Source organism: Trachypithecus francoisi, unplaced genomic scaffold, assembly GCF_009764315.1.
Source record: "Trachypithecus francoisi isolate TF-2019V2 unplaced genomic scaffold, Tfra_2.0 Lachesis_group6, whole genome shotgun sequence".
In the NCBI taxonomy this organism is placed as follows: Eukaryota; Metazoa; Chordata; class Mammalia; order Primates; family Cercopithecidae; genus Trachypithecus; species Trachypithecus francoisi.
This window is the reverse complement of record NW_022681471.1, coordinates 105545897-105568287: the sequence shown is the minus strand read 5'-3', so window position 1 is coordinate 105568287 and position 22391 is coordinate 105545897. Positions and strand designations below refer to the sequence as shown.

Here is a 22391-nt window from a genome sequence, read left to right as displayed (position 1 = left end):
TGCTGAAACAAATTTAATGGAGTCCTTCCTTCATCACTGAATTCTGTAGATTTTTCTTTCAGTTGTAAGAAAATAATGCTTTCCTTTTGAAGATGTTGGCTTGGATTAGAAAAATGCTTTATTATGAGTATTGCAAAGCTACTTATTTACCACAGCTAGACAGAGACTCTTTCTTACTTTGTCATGCAGCTGCTTGTTTTTAAACAAATTTTGCCAAGAGACATAAACCAGATGGTCTTCTTCAAGGGTATCCTGTGAGCTGTGATAGTCAGCTTATGGTAGTTTTGAGCAGCAGACAGCTGGGTATGGAAAGTCATGATGCTATTTGGAAATCCAACTACCAAGTGTACTGAAGCACAAGGAGATTCTCAAGTCGGTAAATAAAACTGTGACTTAAAGTTTGTTTCAGTATTCTATTTTTATGGGGGGCATAAACTTTATGCTTTATAATATTATTTTTTTGGGTAAAAGTACCCCAATACATTGAATTAGAGAGAAAACTTGTGAAAAAATGGATTCAGAATACATTTCCAAGTGGGATCAACAAATTGTAAGTTAGGCTTTCTAATAGAGTTGTATATGTTTTATCAAAAATGTCTAATACTGTAATAAAATTCTACTAGAATAGTGTAGTATTTCAAGTTGCAAGTCTCAGTTCTGCTTTGTAGTAGTGTTATACATCCACACTCTTGAAATGGGTTCACTAACTGCGAGTGTATTTCTCTAACCCTGGTGTTTGGATATGCCATGTGACTTGTTTTGACAATTGACTATGGATGGAAGAGAGTATGCTGGTTATAAATCTAGGTCTTAAGAACCATCATGTGTTTCTGCTTACCCTTCTGAGATCTTTAGAACTCTGCCATGGAAGAATGTGCCTCAAGTATCTACTGCCATTCCAGCTTGTGCCCCAGAATGAGACACATAGATCAGATATGTTTGGTCAACCTACAATCAGATTCTGAATCAGAGATTACTCAACATAACCCCGTGAATATGAGGATTATTGCTTATTGTTCTTTTGGGGTATGCTTGTCACACAGCTTTATTGTGGTTGTAGCTGACTAATATTGGTTGACATTGGTAACATCCCAATAAACAGCTACCTTGGGTCACTCCTACATTACGGAGAGATAGGGGAAAGAATATGAGATAAAAATAAAAGTTAGCATCTACGTCCTTATCAGGATGCTACTATTTTATGGAAGGTACCCATAGAGATTACAGAATTGTATCTCTGATGATCCCGAAATTCCTTCAAAACAAAGGACACAGAAGGAACCATCCTTGGTTTTCAAGTACTATGTTATAATTTTGAATATTAGAGAAAGACAAATGAAAAAATTGAAAAAAAATTAAAAAAGCATTTCAAGACAAACTAAACAGACAAAATTTGCCTTTTTATGAACAAAGATCCTTCAAATTTATTCAAGCATATAAATTACTCAAAGGCATCTGAATTGTCATTTCTTACAAGTATCTAGCCATACTAGGAAACTACAAAGAATATTTTAAAACCCGTATTTCAGGCAGAAATCTCTCAAAAACTACATCTTTGGCTTGTAATGGGCAGTTTTCCCTTGAGAAAACTGGTATTTTTCAAGAGGAATTTGAGACTATCCACGGATAAACTAAAACTAATATGAAAATAATTCTTGTGAAAACTGTCTTACAAGCAAGAATTTGCAACTTTCATAGAGTAAACAGATTTTTAAAGTGTTAGAATTTCATAATTGTGACAAACATCCTCCTAGAATAGAAGGTAAAACAAGCAAGCAGACAAGCAAGCAAGCAAACCTTTCACCAGAATGTTATACTGACTTTAGAGACTAATGGATATATTTTTCTCTATGAGAGATTGTTCATGTATCTCTAACTCCCTAATTAGAAAAACATATCCAGGTCTTAGATTATTTTATATATTGCTGTATCCACACCTAAAAGTCATAATTGACCTTATTATAGCAAAATGAAAGTAAATATGAGGAAATTATCCTGCATTAATAATTTATTGAATAAACTATGATGGAAATGGAGAATCTGTTAACCAAAGAATTTCTCAAGAAACTTATTCATTCTAGAATATTACAGCTTCTGAGTGAGAAACTTATTATATATTTTAAGGGCTCATCAATAAAACATTAACATGTATTAAACATCTAACATGAAACCATACTGCATTACACTTAGGGGTGACAAAAGGTGTATAGTACAACTTCTTCCTGTAGGAAAAAGTACTCCACTGAATGGTAATGTGTTGCAAACATCTATGTAAGACACATAAACTCATGATAATAACCTGTAAGATAAATAGGTAAACAGAGAGTTCTACGAATCCAGATAATGGAATAATTGATCAAGAACAGAGAAGGATTCCAAGTGGTGGTAGTTGCACTGAGTGCTGAATGGTGTGTAGGAATTTGCTAAAGAGCAAGTCAGGACTACCTCAAGCACATCAGAAAATCCTTTACCAGTTGGCTTTGCTAAACATATTGCAATCAGTGACAATCCATTTCTGCTACTGATCTCGAACATAAAGATATCACCTTCAAAAATTTAAACATATTTTTAAAGTACTTTGGTTTTGTACATGAGAGTTTAAAAAGTCATTATACATATTTGTGTTGTTTCTACTGATATCTATACATCTGGAAGGAAGAACATAATCCTTGAGCATAAGAAATTCTATGTGAAATGCCATGGAGGCAGGCTATGTAGCGGAAAAGAATTCATAACTGGGGTCAAGACATAGACTCTGGCACATAATTCACATGTGAGCTTAAGAAAATTATTTATTCTAAAACTCAACTTACTCATCGCCAAAATAAGGTTCTCTTGAGAATGAAATGATATATCTAGGGCTCTGAACCCATGCCTGGCACATAGGTGTGCCTAAAAATAAGCTCTTTTATCTTATGCAAGGTCTATCTTGCATGTCCAGAAAAAGTAACATCATGAAAATTCAGTACACTGTCATAATTTTAGCTTTAAACTTAGATCCTTGTTTTATAGTGGTTGGTCAGTGAATTAGTAAGCAAAATTTACTAATTAACTTTATATAACTAATATAACTTAGGATCTAACTTTAGTAAAATTTAGGAAAGCATTAGGCCTGTAAGTAGGAGCACTATGACAACCAAATTCTCCATTTCTCACATTTCCTAAGCAGTAGCTTAAATCTAAGTCAGACAAAAGTTGATGAATGAGAAATTACTTTGAGAATATGGAGAAACAGAAAAGTAGGTACCTAGGGAAATGATGAAAACTTCTACTTTTATATTGGCAGAATTTAGTAAGCCACAGTAAGATGCAGGCTGAATCAGAGTTCATAAAATTATGAAAAAAAAGAACAGGGGAAGGATTAACCAAAGACAAAATTGCCCTTTTTACATTCTTCTTACGGCTCCTTAAACAAAACAAAACAAAACAAAACAAAACAAAATAAAACAAAACAAAACAGGAGCCGGTTGCAGTGGTGCGCAACTGTAATCCCATCTACTCAGAAGGCTGAGGTGGGAGGATTACTTCATCCAGGGAGTTTGAGACCAGCCCCAGCAACCATCTCACTCAAAAAAAAAAAAAAAAAAGAATGAAAGAAAGAAAGAAAGAAGAAAGAAAGAAAGAAAGAAAGAAAGAAAAAGAATATACACTCTTTTTAAATATACATGATGAAGACTGTTAGTTATCTTCCAATATTCTTTTCTTTTTTTTTTTCATGAGTGATTTTAGCAGAGCACATGTGAAATAAACACAACATTTCCCAGTCCCACTTGCAGCTTAGATGTGGCCATGTGACTAACTTCTGGCCAATGAAATATAAATGGAAATATAACATGGTAGCTCCCAGGAAATTTTCCTAAAAGACAATTGGTATGCACCCTTTGTCCCTTCTTGTGGCCTTCTTACATCCTTCTTGGAATGTGGATGCGGTGAGAGCTCCATCTTGCAACATGTGGATGAAATTCCACCACATAAAGATTTGGTAGAAAACAGAAATGAGTGGGGCCAACATATCTGCCTTGGCTGCAAACCTCCAGGGTTTTTCACGAGAAAGAAATATGCTTCTCTTTTATTTAAGTTATTGCTACCTTGAGCTTCTGTAACAGTTAGCCAAAGCAAATTATAACTGATAAATAAATAAAGAGAGTTTCTGGGAAAACTACATTCAACACAGTTTTATTTTACAGTAATTTCTTTTAAAACTCATCTCTTCCAGGTAGAGAAAAAATGCATATTTAGAGAAGGGAAATTTGTGACATGACAAAACCAATAAATACACAATGAATAAAGTCAAATATTAATATTAGCCTCCAAAATGAGGCTAGTCCTATGGACACAATTTTTTTTCTATATTAGAGTCTTTTTCCTTTGACAATAACAAAAATGTTTATTTAGATAACAAACAAGCAAATATAGTCCCCTCATATACTGAAGAACTAGAATCATCTATGGTATGGATGAAAATGCTTGTATACAACTATCCTGGGAAACAAAAATGTTCAATTACTTTGAGAAAAAGACTGGGGATATTGATCTATGGCTATCTCTGAGATTATGTGAATTTTATATCTAGTCAATTTCTTATCTGAAGCAAGTTTTAAACTAACCTCTAAGTGAACTGTGAAGATTTATAAGAATCTGAAAATGTTGAAGATACAAAGCAAATGATCCTGGATGAAGTGGTGATCATAAAAAGCAAATCACTCTGCAACTCTTAAGTGCTTTGAACTATAAATAGGAATATGCAGAAGATAAGCTGATGGGCAGAAACAAACTTCCATTTAATGCATTTCAAAAAGCTCTTTCACTTAATAAATATAACAGATTTTCTTCTTTAAATTCTTTCACCACCTGCTCTTAACAACTAAGAATTCAGAAGAAAGTCTATTTAAAACTAAACAAGGAAATGTAAATCAAGGCTAGTTTAGATATCTAATTTAGATGGTATACTGTGCTGAATGGTTCATGTTTTAAAGGTTTCAAGAAGTCACAATAAGATAAGAATATTACTCATTGATAATTGGTTTGTTGTAAGGAGACCCTTTGATAGTCCAATATACACTAAATACCTCAAGACACCAACTAAATGGGGTTAATCTTTTGCAGTTTAAAGCTTTGCCTCTGGTAGTAAAACTTCCATGTAATTGGCATCAACAGTCAAATCATACAATTCATTTTGGACTGCTGGGTGGAAACAAAAGCTCCTCTATTTGGCTCACAATCACTCTCTCAGTGGTATGCAAAATGCAATGACTGGCCAGTGAATGATATTGACAATAGCTAGGGATTATCTTAGATTATACAGCCTTCAGCAGAAACATAAACACTTGAACAGAGCAGCATGAAATGGAAGATAGTGTGTGGGAGGAGGCAAGCTCTAATCTGAAATACACAAGAAGAAACTTAGATATGGCAAAAAAGACAGTATATAGAGGCTACAATTGATGGAGGGAGATTATAATAAATGACAGATTAATGAGACTTGTTTTCTTGAAGTTTATGATGGTTTATTTCTGGCATATATGCCAAGTTGATGTTATCAAATTATAGTGTTCATCGCCATTATTGTCATCAAGTAGTGTTGATTACCAGTGTGCACTCTACTGGGCATTATATATACAAGCAAAATTAATGTGGTTTCTGACATTCAACAACCAATAAAATAAATCAGACCAAACACTGTAGACATATGTAGGAGAGCATATAGTGAACAAGATACTTAAATCGAGAAAAACTTAAAAGTTTAAAAATAAATTTTAAATAATTTCAGTGTTTAGGTGAACTGGTAAGTGTCTTCGTGTGTCAGTTTATAATAATATTGATTGCTGTATCTAAGGGAATAACTTATTCATCCTTTTCTATTCATAGATAGCTAAATTTTAAAAATGAACTATATCAAACTAGTTACTTAGTAAATCATGGTTTTCAAAGAAGATCTTTAGGGTAAAAACCAAAACAGAACCTTTCCCCATAAACCATGGTTTCAACAATTCAAAAAAGTGGGACAAGGTGGTTCAAGATGGCAGAATAGAAGCCTATACAATTCATCTCCCTCACTTAAACATCACATTTTAACAACTATGTGCACACAGAAAAGCACTGTCACCAGAACCAAAAACCTGGTAAGCAATCACTGTACCTGTTTTTTTTTATACGTTAAGTTCTAGGGTACATGTGCATAACGTGCAGGGTTGTTACATATGTATACTTGTGCCATGTTGGTGTGCTGCACCCATCAACTCATCAGAACCCATCAATTCATCATTTATATCAGGTATAACTCCCAATGCAATCCCTCCCCCCTCCCCCCTCCCCATGATAGCTCCCGGTGTGTGATGTTCCCCTTCCCGAGTCCAAGTGATCTCATTGTTCAGTTCCCACCTATGAGTGAGAACATGCGGTGTTTGGTTTTCTCTTCTTGTGATAGTTTGCTAAGAATGATGGTTTCCAGCTGCATCCATGTCCCTACAAAGGACGCAAACTCATCCTTTTTTATGGCTGCATAATATTCCATGGTGTATATGTGCCTAGGTAGTATCATTCAGGACATAGGCATGGGCAAGGACTTCATGTCTAAAACACCAAAAGCAACGGCAGCAAAAGCCAAAATTGACAAATGGGATCTAATTAAACTGTACTTGGTTTTAACTTCATCTTGCTAAAACAGGCATTGAGAAAAGGCAGGAGAGACAGTCCTGAATCACCAACACCACCCCTTCCCAATCACCCAGCACTGGATGTACAGTGCAGAGATGGAATCTTTGTACTTTTGGGACAATACAGCTACTGGGGAACTTTACATTGAACTAAGTGCTGTGCTGTCACAGTAGAGAAAAAGTCATGCTGGGCTCAGCTAGTGCCTGTGCACAGAGGGAATATTTGAACCAGCCCCAGCCAGAAGGGAATTGCCCATCCCAGCAGTCAGAACTCGAGTTTCTTGGCAAGCCTCACCGTTGTGGGCCAAAGTGCTCTGGGGTCCCAGGAAAACTTGAGAGGCAGTCTGGGACACACGAACAGCAATTCCTAAGTAACTCCTAGTCATAGCCCGGGCTAAGAGCTAGAGGACTAGGGTGGCATGTGATCTAGGGAGACACCAGCTGGCAGGGCTAAGCGAGTGCTTGCACCATTCCTCCCCCACGCCAAGCAGTGCAGGCTGCAGTAACAGAAGTGACTCCTTACTTTTGCTTAAGGAGAGGAGAGTGAAAAGTAAAGAGGATTTTGTCTTGCATCTTGGATACCAGCTTAGTGACAGCAGGATAGGGCACTGGACAGAGTTGTGAGGACCCCTTTCTAGGCTCAGATCCTGGACAACACTCTCCAATCAAAAGAGATACAATGTCTCGACCAGGCATGGTGGCTCATATCTGTAATCCTAGCACTTTGGGAGGCTGAAGTGGGTGGGTGACTTGAGGTCAGGAGTCGAGACCAGCCTGGCCAACATGATGAAACCCCATCTCTACTAAAAATACAAAAATTAGCCATGCATGATGGTGGGTGACTGTAATGTCAGCTACTTGGGTGGCTAAGGCACAATAATCTCTTGAACCCAGGAGGCAGAGGTTGCAGTGAACTGAGATCCTGCCACTGCACTCCAGCCTGGGCAACAGAGCGAGATGCTGTCTCAAGAAAAAAAAAAAAAAAAGAAAGAAAGAAAGAAAAGAAAAGAAAAGACAGAAAGAAATAAAAGAAAAGGAAAGGAAAGAAAAGAAAAAACAGATACAGTGTCTGAATGGATGAACAAATAAGACCCAATTTTGTGTTGACCACAAGAAGCACTCTTCATCTATAAAGATACACATAGACTGGAAATAAAGGGATGGAAAAAGATATTCCATGCCAATGGAAACCCAAAAAGAGCAGGAGTAGCTATACTTATATCAGACAAAAACATTGATATCAGGACAAAAATATTGACAACAGGACAAAAACTGTAAGAAGAGATAAAGAAGGTCATTATATAATGACAAAAGGGTCAATCCAGCAACAGGATGTAACTATTATAAATATGTATGCACTCAACACTGGAGTACCCAGATATATAAAGCAAATATTATTAGAGCTCAGGAGAGAGATAGGCCTCAATACAATAACAGCTGGAGCCTTCAACACCCCCACTTGCAGCATTAGGCAGATCTCCCAGATAGAAGCTCAACCAAAGTAACATTGAACTTAATCTATACTATAGAATAAATTGACCTAATAGATATTTACAGAACATTTAATTCAATGACTATAGAATATACATTCTTCTCCTCAGCACACAGATTATTGTCAAAGATAGACCACATAGTAGTTCACAAAACAAGTCTTAAAAATTCAATACAAATGAAATAATATCAAGCATGTTCTCTAACACAATGGAATAAGACTAGAAATCAACAACAAGGAATTTTGGAAGCAATACAAACACACGGAAGTTAAACAATATGCTACTAAATGACCACTGGGTCTATGAAGAAATTAAGAAGAAAATTGAAAAATGTCTTTAAAAAAATGAAAGAAACACCACATACCAAAACCTATGGGACACAGCAAAAGTAGTACTAAGAGGGAAATTATAGCTGTAGGTGTCTACATCAACAAAGAAAAAACTTCACATAAATCACCTAACAATGCATCTTAAATACCTAGACAAGCAGAGAAAATCAAACCCAAAATTAGTAGAAGAAAGAAATAATAAAGATCAGAGGAGAAATAAATGACTTTGTAGTAAAGAAAACATAGAAAAAGTCAAAAAAAATGACAAGTCGGTTTATTGAAAAGGTAAACAAAATTGACAAATCTTTAGCCAGACTAATGAAGAAAAAAGGGAGAAGACCCAAATAAATAAAATCAGAAATGAGAAAGGAGATATTACAATTAATACCAGTTTATTGAGGCAACCTGCCCCCGATTGTTAACGTGGGTTCTTTTCTATTTCCCTAAGTGTCGGCTGGTTGAGAAACAAAGGGAAAGAGTACAAAAGAGAGAAATTTCAAAGCTGGGTGTCTGGGGGAGACATCACATGTCAGCAGGTTCCATGATGCCCCTGAGCCGTAAACCAGCAAGTTTTTATTAGCGATTTTCAAAAGGGGAGGGAGTGTGTGAATAGGGTGTGGGTCACAGAGATCACATGCTTCACAAGGTAATAAAATATCACAAAGCAAATGGAGGCAGGGCGAGATCACAGGACCATAGGACGGGGCAAAATTAAAATTGCTAATGAAGTTTCGGGCATGCATTGTCATTGATAACATCTTATCAGGAGACAGGGTTTGAGAGCAGACAACCTGTATGACCAAAATTTATTAGGCGGGAATTTCTTCGTCCTAATAAGCCTGGGAGCACTACGGGAGACCGGGGTTTATTTCACCCCTTTGGCTTTGACCATAAAAGACAGCTGCCCCCAAGGGGGCCGTTTAGAGGCCTACCCTCAGGGGCACATTCTCTTTCTCTGGGATGTTCCTTGCTGAGAAAAAGAAATCAGTGATATTTATCCTATTTGCTTTTGAAAGAAGAGAAATACGGCTGTGTTCCTCCTAGCTCACCAGCAGTCAGAGTTTAAGGTTATCTCTCTTGTTTCCTGAACACTGCTGTTACCCTGTTCTTTTTTCAAGGTGCCCAGATTTCATATTGTTCAAACACACGTGCTCTACAAACAACTTGTGCAGTTAATGCGATCATCACAGGGTCCTGAGGTGACATACATCCTCCTTAGCTTACGAAGATGATGGGATTAAGAGATTAAAGTAAAGACAGGCATAGGAAATCACAAGAGTATTGACTGGGGAAGTGATAAGTGTCCATGAAATCTTCACAATTTATGTTCAGAGACTGTAATAAAGACAGGTGTAAGAAATTATAAAAGTATTAATTTGGGGAACTAATAAATGTCCATGAAATCTTCACAATTTATGTTCTTCTGCCATGGCTTCAGCTGGTCCCTCTGTTCGGGGTCCCTGACTTCCCGCAACACCAGATAAATTCAAAGGCTCATTAGTGGCTACTATGAGCAACTATATGCCAACAAACTGAAAAATCTAGAGGTAATGGATAAATTCCTAGACACGTACAACCTACCAAGATTAAACCATAAAGAAATCCAAAACCTGAACGGGCCAGTAACGAGTAACATAAGAGAAGCCTTAGTAAAGTCTCCCAGTAAAGAAAAGCTTGGAACCCGATGGCTGCATTGCTGAATTCTACCAAACATTTTAAAAAGAACTCATACCAATCCTACACAGACTATTCCAAAATAAATAGAGGACGAGGGAATACTTCCTAGTTCATTCTATGAGGCCAGTATTACCCTGACCCCAACACCAGAAAAAGACGTATCAAATAAAGAAAACTACAGGATAGTATGTGATGAATATTGATGCAAAATTCCTCAAAAAATAGTAGCAAACTGAATTGAACAATACATTAGAAAGACCATTCATCATGAGCAAGTGGGATTTATCCCAGAGATACAACCATGGTTCAACATATGCAAATCAATCAATGTGATACATCCTATCAACAAAATTGAAGGACAAAGCCATATGGTCATTTCAATTGATGCTGAAAAAGCTTTTGATTAAACTTCAACATTGCTTTAATGATAAAAAGTCTCAAAACTCTGGGCATAAAAGGAACATACCTTAACATAATAAAAGCCATATATGACAGACCCATAGCTAGTATCATTCTGAATGGGGAAAAACTGAAAGCCTTTCCTCTAAGATCTGGAACATGACAAGAATGCCACTTTCACCACTGTTATTCAACATGGTACTGTAAGTCCTAGATAGAGCAATTAGACAAGACAAAGAAACAGATCAGAGAGTATCCAAATTGGAAAGGAAGAAGTCAAATGATCCTTGTTTGCTGAGGCTAAGATCTTATATTTGGAAAAGGCTAAGGACTCCACCAAAAAACGATTAGAACCAATAAACAAATTCAGTAAATTTGCAGGATACAAGATCAACATACAAAAATGAGTAGCATTTCTATATGCCAACAGTGAACAACCTGATCTGAATAAGATATAAAAAAGTAATTTTCCATTTACAATAGCCACAAATAAAACGAAATACCTAGGCATTTACTTAACCAATTAAGTGAAAGATCTCTACAATGAAAACTATGAAACACTAATAAAAGAAATTGAAGAGGATACACAAAATATCATTGTATTACATGCTCATGGATTGGAAGAACCATATTTTTAAAAAGTCCACACTACCCAAAGCAATCTACAGAATCAATGCAATCCCTATCAAAATACTAATGGAATTCTTCACAGAAATAGTAAAACCAATTCTAAAAGTTATATGGAACCACAAAAGACCCAGAATATATATGTACAGTGACCTTATTTTTGACAAGGTTTCCAAAAACGCACATTGAAGAAAGGACAGTTTATTCAATAAATGGAACAGGGAAAACTGTATATCCCCATGCAGAAGAATGAAACTGGACTCCTATCTCTTGGCGTATACAAAAGTCAAATCAAAATGGATTAAAGACTAAAATCTAAGACCTCAAACTATGAAACTACTACAAGGAAACATTGGAGAAACTCTCCAGGACATTTGTCTGAGTAAAACAAATTTTAAGTAATATCCTACAAGCACAGACAAAAAAAGCAAAAATAGACAAATGGGATCACATCAAGTTAAAAAGCTTCTGCACAGTGAAACAATCAATAAAGTGAAGAGACAAGCAACAGAAAGGGAGAAAATATTTGCAAATTACCCATCTGACAAGGGATTAATAACCAGAATATATGAGGAGTTAAACTCTATAGGAAAAAGTCTAATAATTAGATCAGAAAATAAACAAAAGATTTGAATAGGTATTTCTCAAAAGAAGACACACAAATGGCAAACAGGTGTATGAAAATATGCTCAGCATCACTGATCATTAGAGAAATGCAAAGCAAAACTACAATGGGATATTCTCTCACCCCAGTTAAAATGACTTGTATCCAAAAGACAGGCAGTTATGAATGCTGGAGAGAGTGTGAAGAAAAGGGGACTCCTGTACACTGTTGGTAGGAATGTAAATTAGTACAACCAAAATGGAGAAGAGTTTGAAGGTTCCTCAAAAAACTAAAAATAGGGTTACTATATGATCCAGCAATCCCACTGCTGGGTATGTAGCCAAAAGAAAACAAATCAGTATATCAAAGAGATATCTGTACTCCCACATTTGTTGAAGCACTGTCATAACAGCCAAGATTTGGAAGCAACCTAAGCATCCATCAACAGATGAATGGACAAAGAAAATATGATACATATACATAGTGGAGTACTATTCAGCCATAAAAAGAATGAGATCCTGTCATTTGCAACATCATGGATTGAACTGGAGGTCATTGTGTTAAATGAAGTAAGCCAGGCACAGAAAGACAAACATCACACGTTCTCACTTATTTGTGGGAGGTAAAAATTAAAACAATTGAACACATGGAGACAGAGGGTAGAAGGATGGTTACCAGAGGCTGTGAAGGGTAGTAAGGGGTTGAGGAGGAGGTTGAAATGGTTAATCGGTACAAAAAATAGAAAGAATGAACAACACCTAGTATTTGCTAGCACAACAGGGTGACTATAGTAAAAATAATTAAATTTTACATTTTTAAATAACTAAAAAAATACAATTTTACTGTTTGTAACACAAAGAATAATTGCTTGAGGAGATGAACACCCCATTTTCCATACTTGCATGCCTGTACCAAAACTTCTCATGTACCCCATATATATATATATATATACACACACACACTATGTATAGATATGTTTACATATCTATACATAGTAAATATATAATACTATGTACCCACATGTATATATACTATGTACATATATAAATATATACTATGTACCCACAAATGTTAAAAATAACATTTAAAGAAAAAATTTTGAAAAGTGGAACATAAATGGAAATTTGTACTTCTCCATCAGTCTGCTGTATCTTCCTCTGCATTGTCCCCATGACTGAATCCATGGGTTTCGTTTCTTCCAGTAAGTAAAAAATGGCTATAGAATAGGATATGAACAACTTTCTTAAGTTCAGGACATGCTTATTTTTTACCCCTTACTTCCTAATTCTACCAAGCTCAGAAACAACAGTAAGAATTTTGTGTTGGCACATATACCTATACCCGGCTTGTGGAATGAAGATCCAGTCTTGCATAAAAATCTTCAAATATGGTAGAGATTAATGCTAAGACTGCAATGATAATCCTTCCTGAGTTGTCAGCATCCGGTATGTGCTTATCATGTATCTTCCGAACTACATATGGCATTGTGACAAATAGAAGAGGCTGCTAATGCTGCTATAGCTGAATGTCTCATTTAGGAACAAACAATTCTGGAAAAGCTCCCAGATTATGCATCTGTCCCTCTAGCTTCCACTTTAAAAGATAAAATTGTATGGTGATAACGTGAGGATTACTATACTATTATTTCCTTATATGGGTAAAGTGAGGTTATTTCCTTACATTGACATGAAAGAAAAATATTTATTGAATGTCTCAGTAGAAAGATTACAACTGAGATAGCAAATTCTTATCAGAAACTTGCATGAGGAATGGGCTTGCAGAATTGCATGCTCATTCCCTACTGTCTGAATACAGAGATGATTAGGGACTTTCTCTTCAAATCTGATTTATTTGGTTTCTACTCCTGTTTTCTCTCCTTTCATTTATTTCATTGTCTCATTTTTCTTCATGTAGCACACATGGCAGCCAGAGCCTGTGAGTGCTTTAATGCGGCAGGCTTAGTGCTATGAGAACTGAACAATGGAGAAATCCCTGGGGAAGCAGCTTCCAACTGTCCCACCCTCAGCATCCTAATGACCTGTGGAACTGTGATTCCAGAATGGTGGTGATAAATTTGGAAAATACTTTCTCTAAAGCAGCAGTGCCCACATATTTGACAGGCTGTACTGGCCAATTATAAAATGTTCAGGGGTCCATGGTGAAATGGCAAAAAAAGAACAATGTAGTATGTTTTCCTAAAGCTCTACCTTCTTTAAATGATTTATGTCCCTCCTGTGCTTAAAGTACATCTTTATTATTTTTAAAATGTAAGTATAAATTTTAGTCCAGTCCATCACTCACACAGAAATATGTACACATCACAAATGTATGGTTCCATAAACTTTCCTAAAGGAAACACATCAATGCAAGTAGCATCCAGATCAAGAAACAAAACATTACCCAGTTCCTAGAAGCCTGCTTCAGCCCTTGTTAACCACAACTCACAAAGTTGTGATCTCTAAACTCCAAAGTGCCTATTTCTTCATTTCATATGATAGATGTATACAGTATTTTCTTATTTCTGACTTATTTTATACAACACTGTTCATATTTTATTTTTCAACATTTCATTTATTTTATGAAATATTATGAGCATTAGATTAATTAAATGCCCTTATATTGCTTTCTCTAATTTTTTTAGGTTTCTTTTTTGCTATAGAACTGTAATAATATAGAAATAAATACTCCTACTCTCATGTCTATTTTACATCATATCTTAAGATCAGAACCATCTGAATTTAACTACTTATATGGGTGGGTAAGTCAACCTGACATATCTGAATAAGTAGAATGCCAAGAAGGAAATACTGATTTTAAAGCATTACTTTCTTGACAGGGACCTTGTTGTAACACAATAATGCCATCTTATGGCTGTACAGCAATTTGTAGTCTAGAAACTGCTTTCATTTTGATGATACCATTTGAACGGTTCTATCCTTTTAGTCTTTGGGAAGTCATTTTCTAAAAGTGGGAAACATTCACTAATGGCTTGCAGGATAGTAAAGATGGTATCAGATAGAAACTAAGGACACCAGAGTATAGCATCTGGCATTTAGTAGTCCCTTCTTAAGTGTTTGTTGAAAGAAGAGCTTTGTTTCTCTAGTCCTAGACAGATCTTATGCAAATTCTTTGTCTTTACATGTTTCCTATAGGTATATTTTATAAGCAGTTATGCGAAAATCAATGAAAACTGAATTTAGCAGTAATATTAATTTCCCAAAAAATTAACTAGTAATCTTACATACAGGCATATCTATCCATATGTTGATGGCGCTTGTGGATTTACTGTTGACTGTGTTGACTGTTTGTGAACAATCAGAATGTCCATGAAAATAAGGCTTTTAATACTTTGATGATGTGTAACTTGTTGAGATACATGCTGAAATTCTATTTGCTGAAGACAATGTATGGAAGCAGGTATGTTAGATAATGAATGAGTAGTCATAAATTAGTCTGACTTTTTAAATATCTTCCTATTCTCACCTAAAGAGTAATGTCTGTTTTACTTTATGACATTTAATAGAGATGAGTTTTGCAGTTATAACATTCATGAATTTGATGTTTAATAATGGTCTCAGAACTTATGCTTGGGAATGCTGAGAATCTAATGCATGCATTTTCTTGTAACTTATTTTGAGTAAAATATGCAAACTTATTGGACCTAAATATTTTGGTGAAAGAGAAACACGCAGATGTACTATTTAGTATGTGCTTAGGCAAGTCACACAACATAAAATATAGTCTTCTCCCTTGTAAAATAATGAAGCAGGGCAAAACCACTAAGGCATTTTCTAGCTGTAAAACAATCCTGTTATAAATTACTAACTATCTCTAATCATTTGAATTATGGTTCAGCAAATAGTGACATTAACATCTCTCCCCCTTCCATTGTAGGAAGAGTCTACTTTCTCATTCTATTGATGTCAGATTTGCCAATGTAACTTGCTTTGGCCAATCAAATGTCAGTGAACTTCACAGGAGCATAGGCCATGAGTGTTCTTGGGAGGTTAGGTTTATACTTTGGTGACTTGTCATGAAAATATGTCACTAACTCTTCATCTTCGGTCCAGAGCAAAGACATATATAGCAGACCTTAATCCAACATGCATCATAGAGCCTATCTCAAGTTAATCCACATCTTGAAGCAGAGCTTCCTGGCCAAGACCAGCTGAGTCAGTCAAGGTACAAGTAACCTAAACAGCCAGAAATGCCTTTTGTTTTCAGTCAGCAAGTTCTAGGGTGATTTGTACCACAGCATTATTGCAGTCATAGCTAATACTACCATACAAGTACCATATAAGAAAAATACCAATATAGCCCTTCTTACTAGCTCAAATTTATTTTGACTTAAACCCAAGTTGGCTTACTAAAAAATTCAGCAGATTTTTGTTGACAACACCACATGAAGGCTGTACTGAACATTTGTATATTTATGAATGCATAGCTTCTAAATCTCTCCAAGGATTCAAGAATCTACCATTGTATGGGACTTACTAGGACACAAGGCGTTCACTGCCACTACAATGAAGAACACATTCGGCTATTTATTTTCCCTGACTTCTGGCAATAAGAACCTAGTTCTGTGGCCTAAACCTGTCTTATAACAGCAGTCATCAATTTATGGCCCATCAGCAAAATCCAGCCTGCCATCTGTCTTGGTAAATAAAGTTTTCTTTGAACACAACATGGCTATCCATTTATATATTATATATGGTTTCTTTTACCCTAAAACAGCAGAGTTGTGTAGTTGTGACAGAGACTACATGACCTGCGGGGACAAAAATATCTACTAACTGCCCCTTTACAGAAAAAAATCCATCCTCTAATTTATCAGATGCTTCTGCCAGAGACCCTAATTGTGGAATGAGTCACATACAACAAGAAAAAATACTTTAGATACTTTTCTTTGGCAGTGATGATAGCGAGCAATGTCCAATGCAATGGTGCTCCTGGTAAAGCAGTGGACTCTGGCATGACAGCAAAATAATTCAGATTTACCTCATAGCTTGATACTGGATATATTCTGGATGCCTAGCCTGCTCTTCTTTTATACTTTCTGTTCATTGCTAAACCTAGCTCTCAGGCTTTCCTATTGATTCCATGAGGTATCTGATATCCTTCTAGTAATTTATATAATTCTACCTAAAGTAACTAGAGTCACTTTCTGTTAGTTGCAACTCAGAACCTTGAATGGTCTATAGACCTTGATTTATTGCTAATTATTAGTAAGATGTTTTCATTCCATTATCCAGGGATCTTTTTCTTGCCCTCTTGTATAGCTCCAATCTATCCACCCTTATTTTACTGGCTGGTTGTCCATTTTATCTCCAAGACTGTGAAGCTCTTCAAAGTGGGGACTGAGTTTAATTCTTCTCTCTGTAGTTCTCAGGGAAATTTGAAAGCGTTTCAGAATGAATTGACAGATGTCATGACTATCAGAGCCATAAGATCACCATTTTCATCATCAAAATTGTTAACCTTAACTGAGCCATTATTGTGTTTAAGCAATCCACTAAGTTCTCCATATATATTGTGTCAGATAATCCTCATAACAACCCTGTGACATAGACACTATTCTTATCCTATTTTATACATAAGAAATGTATGGAGCAGAAGATTTAAGAAACTTGCTCAAGGGCACATAGAGAGTCAGCAGCAAAGTCAGAATTCCAAAACAGGTTGGAACTCTACAGCCTGCGATCATAAGCAATTACTTAAGACAGTTTTTATCTGAGATTTTACTGAAAGTCATAGGAAATTTAACAGCTCTTGACAATCCCTATAGAATGTCAACGGAAGTACAATTTCAACCTCTGGATAAGGAAAGGGTGAATCTACTGGGGTTAGAGAAACTCTATCCTTTGTCAAAACCAGAAAAGTTCTCAGAGTTGGGGTGCGATTGTAGCTACCCTCTCTGTGGAATGACATTGGTGTTTCTGTTTATTTTTAAGTCTAAGGTGAAGGTAAACTGAAAGGGAAATGTCCATATGACCCAGTGAGAAGGGAATACCTGGATCATTTGCCAAAAATTACTTATAATTAAAGTGGAGGAGAAACCTCAAAAAGCAGAAAGTGTTATTTCTACTTTAGTGCAAAACTGGTAGGTGTGTACAGAAGCACAGTAATCACTAGCCACCCAAGAAGCCTCAAAGGTCCTTAGGGGATGGTGTGGGTGGCCTAGAATGCTTGGAGAAAACACTGACTATAAGAAGATAAACCAGAGGGGGAAGAACTTCCCAACAGTGGAATGAACATCCAAAAGATGGTAATGAAACTGACATCACTGGAGTAGCCTGCAGAGCCTCATAATGACTCAATGTGAAATGCTGGGAGAAAGTACACCATGGCGGCAATAGAAGTTTATTTAAATATTTTTATTTGTTCATTTTAGAGACAGTCTGTTATTCAGGCTGGAGTACAATGGCACAATCATGGCTCATGGTAGCCTTGAATTCCTGGGCTCAGGGGATCCTCCTGCCTCAGCCTCCCAAAGCACTGGGATTACAGGCATGAGCCACCATATTATAAGTTTAAGTTTGTATTTGTAGCATATACACAGAGTGGCTGAATTTCTTTTCCTTTATCAAGTCTGGCTTTGGATACTGTGGGACCAGCTATTTTCAAGGAAGTTGAGATAAATCTCTCTTTTTTTGTTGCTGTTTTTTTTTGTTTTGTTTTTTGTTTTGTTTTGTTTGAGACAGAGCCTTGCTCTGTCACCCAGGTTGGAATGCAGTGGCAGATTTTGGCTCACTGCAGCCTCTGCCTCCTGGGTTCAAGGGATTCTCCTGCCTCAGCCTCCCAAGTAGCTGGCACTACAAGCGCATGCCACCATGCACAGGTAAGTTTTGTATTTTTAATGGAGATAGGGTTTCACTATGTTGGCCAGGCTGGTCTTGGACTCCTGACCTCAAATGATCTGCCTGCCTTGGACTCCCAAAGGGCTGGGATTATAGACATGAGCCACTGCACCTGGACTGGAAGTTGAGATAAATCTGTTAGACTATCCAAAGGGGAAATATTCTCAGGTTTCTGAGAGGAGGCTTGAGTCCAGACACATTGAACACCCACTCTGTGCTCAACACTATATCAGTCCTGAGCATATAACACAAATAAAACATAGCCCTTTTCTATAAGGAGCTTGTGCGGGAGGCAGAAAAGTAAATCAATTGATTACTATGTGTTAAGTTCTAGGAGTAGGCACATCAGATCTTATATTCTACAGGGTAGCCACCAAGTCTGAAAAATTTACAAATACATAAATGACTTATTGATATCATATTACATTAAATGATGAAACAATATCCGAGTTTCCAGATGTTATGAGCAAGTAATCATTTTAGGATTTCTAGAAAAAGACAACATCTGAAGTGAGACCTGGAGAACAGGTAGGTCAGAGGGAGAACAAAACACTTGGGCATCCACAAATTGATTTAATATCGCTAGAACATAATTCGGAGGGGCTGGCTGTAGGGCAGGCAGGAAGAAATAAACACTGAGGCTGACCAGATAATTATAAGCAATTAAGGAGTCAGGGTGTCATTCTCAAGGGAATGAGATTTTAGTACCGAAGCTCTTACACTTTAGAAAAATGATGACCACTGAAAGATCATTGAGAACAAAGTAGAGACAATCATTTGAGACAACTGAGATTAATGCTAGAAATCTCTTTAGGTGCCTGATGTAGTAAACCAAGAACTAAAATAGGAGTAAAGATGGTTAGAAATGGACAGATGTAAGAGATACCATGGAGATTCCTGTAATTATTAGACAAATGATTTGATTTCCTCTGAGAATAATTAAGAAGCCTACCTTGAGAATAAAGAACTTTGAAATGAATCACTTTAAGCTGTTAGATAACTTTATTACTTTTAATCTCAAAATGTAAAAGAAAAAGTATTCCACTTCTTGTGATGTGAGGCTAAATAATGTAACTGAATTTCTGCGCCCCCTCCAATTAAGTCAACAGCTAAATATTTCAATTAAGATAAAAAGAAACATGATTTTATTTTTTTATTTTTTATTTTTATTATACTTTAAGTTCTAGGGTACATGTGAATAACGTGCAGGGTTGTTACATATGTATACTTGTGCCATGTTGGTGTGCTGCACCCATCAACTCGTCAGGACCCATCAACTCATCATTTACATCAGGTATAACTCCCAGTGCAATCCCTCCCTCCTCCCACTTCCCCGTGATAGGCCCCGGTGTGTGATGTTCCCTTCTCGAGTCCAAGTGATCTCATTGTTCAGTTCCCACCTATGAGTGAGAACATGCGGTGTTTGGTTTTCTGTTCTTGCGATAGTTTGCTGAGAATGATGGTTTCCAGCTGCATCCATGTCCCTACAAAGGACGCAAACTCATCCTTTTGTATGGCTGCATAGTATTCCATGGTGTATATGTGCCACATTTTCTTAATCCAGTCTGTCACAGATGGACATTTGGGTTGATTCCAAGTCTTTGCTATTGTGAATAGTGCCGCAATAAACGTACGTGTGCATGTGTCTTTATAGCAGCATGATTTGTAATTCTTTGGGTATATACCCAGTAATGGGATGGCTGGGTCCTATGGTACTTCTAGTTCTAGATGCTTGAGGAATCACCATACTGTTTTCCATAATGGTTGAACTAGTTTACAATCCCACCAACAGTGTAAAAGTGTTCTATTCTCCACATCCTCTCCAGCACCTGTTGTTTCCTGACTTTTGAATGATTGCCATTCTAACTGGTGTGAGATGGTATCTCATTGTGGTTTTGATTTGCATTTCTCTGATGGCTAGTGCCGACCCCACAGAAATACAAACTACCATCAGAGAATACTATAAACACCTCTACACAAATCAACTAGAAAATCTAGAAGAAATGGATGATTTCCTGGACACTTACACTCTCCCAAGACTAAACAGGAAGAAGCTGAATCCCTGAATAGACCAATAGCAGGCTCTGAAATGGAGGCAATAATTAATAGCCTACCAACCAAAAAAAGTCCAGGACCAGATGGATTCACAGCTGAATTCTACCAGAGGTACAAGGAGGAGCTGGTACCATTCCTTCTGAAACTATTCCATTCAATAGAAAAAGAGGGAATCCTCCCTAACTCATTTTATGAGGCCAACATCATCCTGATACCAAAGCCTGGCAGAGACACAACAAAAAGAATTTTAGACCAATATCCCTGATGAACATCCATGCAAAAATCCTCAGTAAAATACTGGCAAACTAAATCCAGCAGCACATCAAAAAGCTTATCCACCATGATCAAGTGGGCTTCATCCCTGGGATGCAAGGCTGGTTCAACATTCGCAAATCAATAAACGTAATCCAGCATATAAACAGAACCAAAGACAAAAAACACATGATTATCTCAATAGATGCAGAAAAGGCCTTTGAGAAAATTCAACAGCCCTTCATGCTAAAAATGCTCAATAAATTCGGTGTTGATGGAACGTATCTCAAAATAATAAGAGCTATTTATGACAAACCCACAGCCAATATCATACTGAATGGGCAAAAACTGGAAAAATTCCCTTTGAAAGAAACATGATTTTAAATTAACAAATTCCCCATGGCAAAAGAAAAATGTGAGGGAGGGTTATGCAAAGTGTAAAGTGTTGCCTTTCAAAATAGAAATAAATGAAAATCAATTTTTCATTGATAGGCAATATTTTAAACATGTTAATCTAAGTATCAAACTCTTATACATTTTTGGACACAGATTTGACTAAAGATAAATATGTTATATCGAACAACTGTTTATAGCACCTCAATTTAATGACCCAATCTGATTTACGATTACCTGAAATTTTAGAAGATACAATGCTTCAACATAATGCTAAATTTAATACTGAATAATTTCTACAATTCAGCTCATTTTTCTGAATTGTTCATCATTATTTGTTCTCATTTTACTTACCATTTTTCAATGACAGTGATACTTCTTTTTCCCTTTTTTCCTTGGAGGGTACTGAAATAAATTCTACAGTTCCCTGAAAACAAATCATTTCTGTAAGTATCAAGCAAAATATATGTGTTACCTACCCTTGTCGGTCCTTGTACATTTTGTTAACTTTTTCCCATTGGAAATCAAGCTGGGAGAGAGCTTCCTGTAGCTTCACCCTTTCCACAGGCATTGCACTTTGCAATGCTGCTGTCTTCTTGCTGTGAATAATGTCAATTCGACCTGAGCTTTGTTGTAGAATATCTTTTATATTCTGTAATATAAAAATTTTAAAACAAGTAAAAAAATGAATTAGCTGTCTATAGAAAGAGAAAAAATATGTATAAATCCCAAAGGTAACAAATGGTGTTGCAATTCTTAATTATTGACTTTTTAAAGTTAATAACCATGAAGTCCAGTGACTTTGACATGCTCAAATTCAATAGGTAAATCATAGACCTCATCCTGAGAGACTGGATCACTCCCTACATCTTAAAACTGCCTTCATTTGGCTTCTGTATCCTAACCTCTTCTGGTTTTTCTTCTACCTTTATATCCACTGCTTCTCAGTTTCCTTTGCTGGATCCTTCTCGTCCTGATCTTAGAGTGCTCTGACTCAGTATTTGCATTTCTTTTCTTCTCTGTCCATAATCCCTCCCATTTGTTCTCAT

The 22391-nt window shown here is 36.4% G+C and overlaps 1 protein-coding gene across 1 annotated transcript in view; it reads right to left on the bottom strand.

Annotated features, from left to right (window-relative positions):
- DMD (dystrophin) overlaps positions 1-22391 on the bottom strand; it is a 2224438-nt gene that overhangs the window by 1229207 nt on the left and 972840 nt on the right. The window contains 1 exon segment of the mRNA XM_033201414.1: positions 21822-21994. Coding sequence (XP_033057305.1) covers positions 21822-21994 — 173 coding nt within the window.